We start from the raw sequence: 7,500 nt of genomic DNA, 5'->3' as shown, positions 1-7,500 counted from the left end.
TGAACATAAGAGGGCGCTGCCATTGCACCTGGCTCCGCTGCCCTATCCACCCACCCACACACACACACACGCACGCACGCACGCACGCACGCACGCACACACACACACACACACACACACACACACACACACACACACACACACACACACACACACACACACACACACACACACGTACACACAGCCGGTCACCACCAGCCTTTACACAAGCAAACTGATATACCTATATTTTGCGATTTGATACTCCGGTTGTATTGGAACAGACACCAATAAATAAACTCTTACAACTTGTCTGCTATCCAATATTTCACTATCCCCTTTAAGTTGTATGTTTTCTCGACTTTTAAGCTTTTGAAACCATGATATAGGCCTAGGTACAATTGTATTGGTTATCTAATCATAAAATGGTACGTTACGGCAACATGTATAAGTAGCCTGTGTTTGCCTCAGCAACAGCCCCGCGTAAACAACATGATGTTGTGTTACTATTCTAGAGAGCAGTTTTTTTGGATACGTTCATACTCATTCCTCTTAAATCGTTGCGTCGTTGGAATAGCACGAGCACATGACATGTCACATGCGCGCACGCACACACACGCGCGTACATGCGTGTGTCGAACGAAAGGCGAAGATGGAGAGAGAGCGGTTTAAAATGAAAATAAAGAATATTTAAGAATATAAGTTAACAAATAGAAGTTAGCGTGGCTCCTGTCACGGACTTACAACAGATTACTGGCCCTGCACTCTGGCTGAAAAGGATGTTTTGTTCCTTGCAATTCTGTGATGGTCAATTGCTTTTATGCACCCAAATAGAGGGAACATTTTGCATTTTAAGCCATTCTGCGTTTCTTTGTCATATTCACGGGCTGTCATAGCTACAGGTTGTGTTGAATTTGCAATGCCACTCATCGGCGTATGCCTATTGAGCTTGGCACGTGGACAGTTATCCTTCCCGCAGAGAGGCGCAATTGAATGCTGGTAAATACAAAAGCTGGAGACCAGTCAGTTTCCCCCCTTTTCCTTTCAGTAATGCGTGGCCTAACTGCTACAAGGCCCATACGTCTGGAGTCCTCTTTTGATAGCTTATACACGGGATCTTGTAGTTCGGTCAAGTTCCATGTGGTTTATGCATAATTTGCTAACCTAGGGTCCTCGTTGTTTATAGTCAGACTGACTACTTGGACGGCGGCTCCTATACACATTCGAATACAATTTTATTTGTTCTTTATGGTCCCCTGGCACCCGATTTTCATGTCATTTTGTGCTATCTTCTCTACCCCCCTTATAAAACGTGCCAACAGTGCTGGCTCTACATTTTTGCCTGCTTCTCAGATTGCTTAATGCTCGCATGTTGGATGGAGCCGTGCCTGTTCCCTCATCCGCGTGGCTTGCTCTGGCCCGGGCAGATCCTCATGGCCAAAACCCTGGCTATCTATACCATGGTTTTATGTCCGTCAGGTGCTATGGGAACGCTATTACAGACTGGTATTACTATTATCACAGGTAGAGAGAGAGAGAGAGAGAGAGAGAGAGAGAGAGAGAGAGAGAGAGAGAGAGAGAGAGAGAGAGAGAGAGAGAGAGAGAGAGAGGGGGGGGGGGGGGGGGGTAGACAGACTGACAGACATAATGATAGAGAGAGAGATTATGCCTTCTGATAAGACATATTTAACGTTTGATATTGTTTTCGATATCTGTTGCTTGGGATTCACTAGATCTGCAGAAATAGGCCAGCAAATATTATTATTATTTTTAATTGTATTTAAATGATCAGTCAACCATATATTATGTCAATAAGTAATGAGAAGTAGGCTCGAATTGTGTTGAATTATGTTATCCCTACATATTATGGCGCATGATGAAAAAAAGTAGAAACTGTGGAGAACAGAAATGACTTATTATTTCCAAGTGATTTTCATAAATATAACTTTAACATTGAATGTAACGTGATACAAAACGGCAGAGGATTTGCATAGTTGAACAGGCACTTATAGTTAGCTCGTTGGTCAAGAAAGTGAGCACACTGAAAGCGAGGGATTGTCCATGTCTTACAGAATCAACAATATAATTATCATCACAAAGAACACAGGGGGACTCAAAGGTTTATTTATTTTTTGTATCTTTTAATTCCGAAAACACTTGATGACATGTTGATATCCGTTATATAGCAAAACGCTTAAAGGGCGATTTTTTTAGAGATAGAGGGAAAATCGGTATTGATATTCTACAAACAATCGAGACAAAAATTAAACAAAATCAAATACAACATCAAAAACATTATAATAGCATATCAATATCTGCAGGGAAAAAAACACACATTTGAAATGCATAGAAATGACCTTTCATAGGCCTTGTAGCCTATCATTAAAATAAAACATGCAAAGTAGTCCATGTGCATTAATTGATATAAAGACAAACGCATGCATGTCGCATGCGTTGTCAATGTAGTTGTTCTACATTTGTCAGTGAAAGTGTGCACACGTTTGGCATTGCGTCCACTGGTGTGTGGCACCTATGGCATGATATTCCGTTCTCCTACTTAGACCTATAACTATGCATGGCTTGTCATACCGTAAGACTTTTATATTTTGTAAATGTCCAAAAGACTAGAGCTAAATATTATATCTAATAATTAAGTACATGGGCCTATGCAAATGTAAATATAGGCCTACATAACATAAAACATATTCTTAAATAAGCAGGCCATGTATTGAGTTGAACTTGGGTTGCATTCAGGAGTTTTAGAATTGTATATATTTCAATGGTTTACTTAACGTTCCGGACGATGCTCATGCGTTGAAACGATAAGAAAATACATATTTTTACATTTAAAAAATGTTTGTTTGTTTATGTTTAACTTTAAGATCATGCACTTGTCCTTAGTCTTCGCGTGGGAAACGATACGCCCTGCCTTTTTTCATTTAATTGTATATTTGACTTATAATGTGTTTGTTATTCAAGGTAAAAGAGGTTTAACCATCTTAGTTAAATGATGGACGTGTTAAACAAAGTCGTCTGTTGGTGCATGTTGATGGGAATGGCTATTTGCGTTATTATTGCAGAATTATTAGGTTGTTAGTATTTCAATGTCATGTCGTCTTTCGAAAACCACTTTTGCGATGTTTGCTATAGCTTACAACAAGACAGTGCAAGTTAAATAGTGCGTGTGTAGAAGTCTGATTTCATTCTATAGGACATAGTATAATAGCCCACTAAAGAATATCCAGAATACCAGCGCTATAGGATACCTGAACGCATCATTTAGTATGAAGTCAATAAGAAAACACTCGGGATGCTCTACAGCCAACCATCACTATAACCAGTTTATAACAAGAACAATCACCACAACTACAACAAAGTTTCCTACCATCGCAGTCACCTTTGCTTCCTTCTCCGTCCCACAGTCCATTGTCTTCACTTTTAAAACAAGGAAGCCTTTAAGTTGTGGGTAAACTAGTTGTGTTACTGATGTGTTTCAACAATAAGAGTTTGGCAGCATAGGCCTACTTAAACAGGAGTCTGCATCGTCGAACGCTCCCCGCGCTACACACGATATGCCCATATAGTCAATAATAATATTCTTCTACAAATGAAAACACCTTTTGCCGAAGCAGCCATCACATTTGCACTCTTTATTCCGACCCGTGCCTTATCAGCCGCCCAACAAGATAGGCTACACAAAATACACAAACGGGTTGGTTTCTTTCTCCCTCTTATGATAACAACTTATATACCGTGCGTCGTTTTGAATCCACTATAGACTTGTTCAGAACATTTCGAAGAAAAAAAAACGAGAAAGATTGAAGAAGAGGGGAAAAACCAGCGATAGTGAGTGGATCTCTCCGCGGCTATAGTGTTAACTTTTCCCCGTCTTTGTCCCCATCATCAAACTCTTACTTTGCGCTGTTCTTTAATTCCATATTTTTCTAAATTCCTGATCATTACTTTGGTCTTTTTTCCTACTTGTATCTATCTATCCATCCCTCCCTCCCTCCTCTCTGTGGCTCCCTTCCTCCCTCCCTCCCTCCCTCCCTCCCTCTCTCCTCTGCTGGATCTTATTGATCCAGAAGGCGGCTAATTAGCCCTTCCCTCCGTGCCTGTGTAATGAAGCACATGCGCACTGAATTAATCACAGCCATTTTTTTGCAGGAAACTAATTAGCAGGAATAAAGATCCAAAGAGTTTTTTTCTTTTCAATCATCAGATCTCACTTTCACCTCTTCCTCGCTCCCTCTAACACAAGACTCATCGCCTGCTTTGCATCCGAATTATTTTGTATATTGCCTTTACAACTAATAGCCGACTGCTCCGTTTTTACACTCGGCGACAACAATGATCTTTCTTTTGCCATCCTAAGCGCAAACTGACCAAAAAAGGGGGACTGTCTCCATGGGATCTTTAGCTAAATCGACTCAATACTGGATTAAAAAGCGAAGATCACCAAACGGCAGCGAGAAATTGTAAGTTTCAACTTTGCGTTTTGTTTCTTTTCTTTCTGTTTTCACGGTCTGTTCTTTCCACTTCTCTCTCTGTGAGTCTCTATTCCCACTGCTCGTACAGCTTTCACATAGCGGGGCTGTCGCTATTCTTATATTCCCACAAATAGCCTATACTGTCGATCACAAGTTCTCTACGTACAAAGCAGCTTGGTTTATTCGCTCTTTTTCTCTTATCCGTATCGTTACCTGTGTTTACATCTGCGTTCGTCCCCCCGGTTCTCCTCGTCAACGGAAGAAAAATAGACAGCGATCCTCTGCAGACTGTTGACCGCTAGACATCACTGGCTTTAAACCACATATGTGCATTTCGCCGGGGGTCGGGGGAAAAAGACATTTGAGGGCTGAAAGAAAGAAAGAAAGAAAGACCTAATCTAAAACACGAATGCTTGTGAAAATGGTTTTGCGGGGCAGCAGACGGAGGGTCTGGGCGGCAGCTTGCTCAGGAGCGATGCCCGGAGAGGAGCTCCTATAGTCCAGCCTTGGGGGTCCGTGTGTGTGCGTCCGGGGGAAAGATATAGGGGGTACACCGTCCGCTTTAACGTGTTGACACATCAGGACACTCGCCACGTCCAGGGTTTTCATGCTTTTCGTCGACTTGTGTAACTCCATTTTTTTGAAAGAACACATTTTCTCGCACCGACGCGAGTCTGAAACGTAGGCTACAATCCATCCGCCCTAGGACTAGATCTACTTCGTCTACTAGTCCGCTTTCCCCCCCACTTTGGCAACCCCTTTTCTTTCGTTTTTGTGTGGCACGTTAGTTTCTTTGAGGTTCGATGTTTAAGTCGATTCTAGTTCATGCCCTGGCCGAGTCACATTCGAATCGATCGGCATGCGTGTGTGTGCGTGCGTGCGTGCGTGTGTGCGTGTGTGTGTGTGTGGTGCGTGTGTGTGAGTGCGGTGTGCTGTGTGTTCCGGAGTCTCCTTCAGCGGATCAGCGAGACCTCGGATCCGGCAGAACCCGACGCCGAGCGGCGGCGGCGACGGCTCTGCAAAGCCCGTAGATCTGGTTATGGCTTGACCTCTTAGACGCCAGAATACTTTAGTTTTCCCCTGCTTACGGACCGGAGTGAAGGTTTCTGATCTAAAAAAACAGACGCGATGGATTCAAAAACGTAGACTATTACGAGCGTATAACCACGTCTTGGGTTATTTGCGTGCGCCAAGTCAACATGACCTGCTGTGTAGTTAGACATGGACTGGACCAGACCTACACTTGTATCCTATCGCCAATGATAGCGACACGAAAAAACGATATATGGTGCCGAATAGGCCGTATTCAAATATAGTTAAATAACGAGTTGTAGGCCTATATATATATATATATTAGGCCTACACACACGAGAATGGTTGGTTAAAATGACAAAACGTGAGAATGTAGGCTACTTGCTCTCTCGAGGCAGATGCGCATATCCTAGGCCCTATCTATCTCCCCCAAAAAAATCTTTCAAAAACAACCACACTACTAGTGTTGATTTGGGACGGGATTGAGCTATTCGTCTTCAATGCATAAAACCGTCTTGGGCTTTACGTGCCTTGAGACGGGCTGTGAGTCGAGGATGTGGAGGTTTGAAAGGGGGGGGGGGGGGGGGTCAGAGAGCAAGGAAGAGTGGAACAGGGGTCACGAAGCGAGTGAAAGAGAGATTAAAAGGACGAGTTCAAATCGTGCACCAGCGAGTCACACGTATAAAGAGTTTGGTCTCGATGGGACAGGGAGAGGAGAAAGCTACCGGTCTAGCTTTGACTATAGCCTACTTAAGGGTCAGCCGTGTTATTTTATTTTGCTTGACCCCCTTCCCTAAAGTAATGCATTTAAAAAGCTGTAGCCTTTTTATTCGCTTCGTATATTGTATTGCCTGCATGATCCATGCAAAGCAAATAGGCCTAGAATGTTGATAGGATACCTGAATAATATGACAGGAATTCGAATACAGACACCGCCATTTGGAATAGTAGACGTGATAAAAAGGGGGAGATGGTTTGATAGTGGGATGGGGTGGTGGGGGTCAGATAGCCATGGGCTATAGAGAGGAGATCACACAAACAGATCCCCTTCCAGATCCTCTGCCTAGAGCGACTAGAGCAATATCTGCCTCTTAAATAACTCGGCCATAGAGACTCTCTGGTGGATTATTATGCCCTAATATATTATTTAAAATAATATATAGGCTACTCTTTTTGTATCCATCTATCGGCTCACCTCGCTCTTGTCTGCCCGATATGTATGTCTATAATAGTCACGGCGTTACGTGCAGGTAGACCCACTATAACACAAACTCGAGATCTCTCTCCTCCTTTCTCGATCGTCCTTTTTTTCCCCATCTTATTTCTTCCCTTTCCCCCCTCTCCTTGTTTTGTTACAATCAGTAGACACATTTGAACGCATCTTCCGTCGGCATCTTTTTTTTGTATTCCTTTTTTAATATTTGTCTCAGGCGTTGATTCGAATCGTTTGTAGGTTTTCGGGCCTCTGCAATATCTTATGAAGATTTTGGCATTGTTTGATTTGCAATACATTTATGTGGTGAAATTATGGTTGATGCATCTTTTTTAATATATGTTATATGTGCTTCGTTTTTTTACAATCATATTGCATTTGTAGTCCCACTATAATTATAATTGATTGATGCTCGTGGTTTTATTGTTAAAAAATAATCAGGATAGGTAGGCAGAATGAGAATGCATTATTAATAAGCTTTGTGAGGTTCGACTACTGCAGATATTGGATGCTTTTATTTCTGTCTCTTTGGCATTGCAGGACTAACATTAAGGACATTTGAGTCAAGTTTCATATGTAGACATATGCAGACTATAGCTTATATTTGAAGTCATGTGTAAGAGTGGTGATATTTGTGTGTGTGTGTGTGTGTGTGTGTGTGTGTGTGTGTGTGTGTGTGTGTGTGTGTGTGTGTGTGTGTGTGTGTGTGTGTGTGTGTGTGTGTGTGTGTGTGTGTGTGCCCGCATCTGTGCCTGTATGTGTGTGAGAGAGAGACAAGGTAGATAG

At 42.4% G+C, this 7,500-nt stretch overlaps 1 protein-coding gene across 1 annotated transcript in view; it reads left to right on the top strand.

Annotated features, from left to right (window-relative positions):
• Positions 1–7,500, top strand: part of zfhx3b (zinc finger homeobox 3b) — a gene marked incomplete at its 5' end in the record, with an annotated part of 183,179 nt that overhangs the window by 117,469 nt on the left and 58,210 nt on the right. Inside the window, one exon of the mRNA XM_084475896.1 lies at positions 5,417–5,505. Within this exon, the coding sequence (XP_084332022.1) occupies positions 5,417–5,505 (89 nt within the window). The remainder of the gene's footprint in view (positions 1–5,416; positions 5,506–7,500) is intronic.

This window comes from Micromesistius poutassou, assembly GCF_964030765.1.
Source record: "Micromesistius poutassou genome assembly, chromosome: 12".
Classification (NCBI taxonomy): Eukaryota; Metazoa; Chordata; class Actinopteri; order Gadiformes; family Gadidae; genus Micromesistius; species Micromesistius poutassou.
This window is presented reverse-complemented; position numbering and strand designations above follow the sequence as displayed.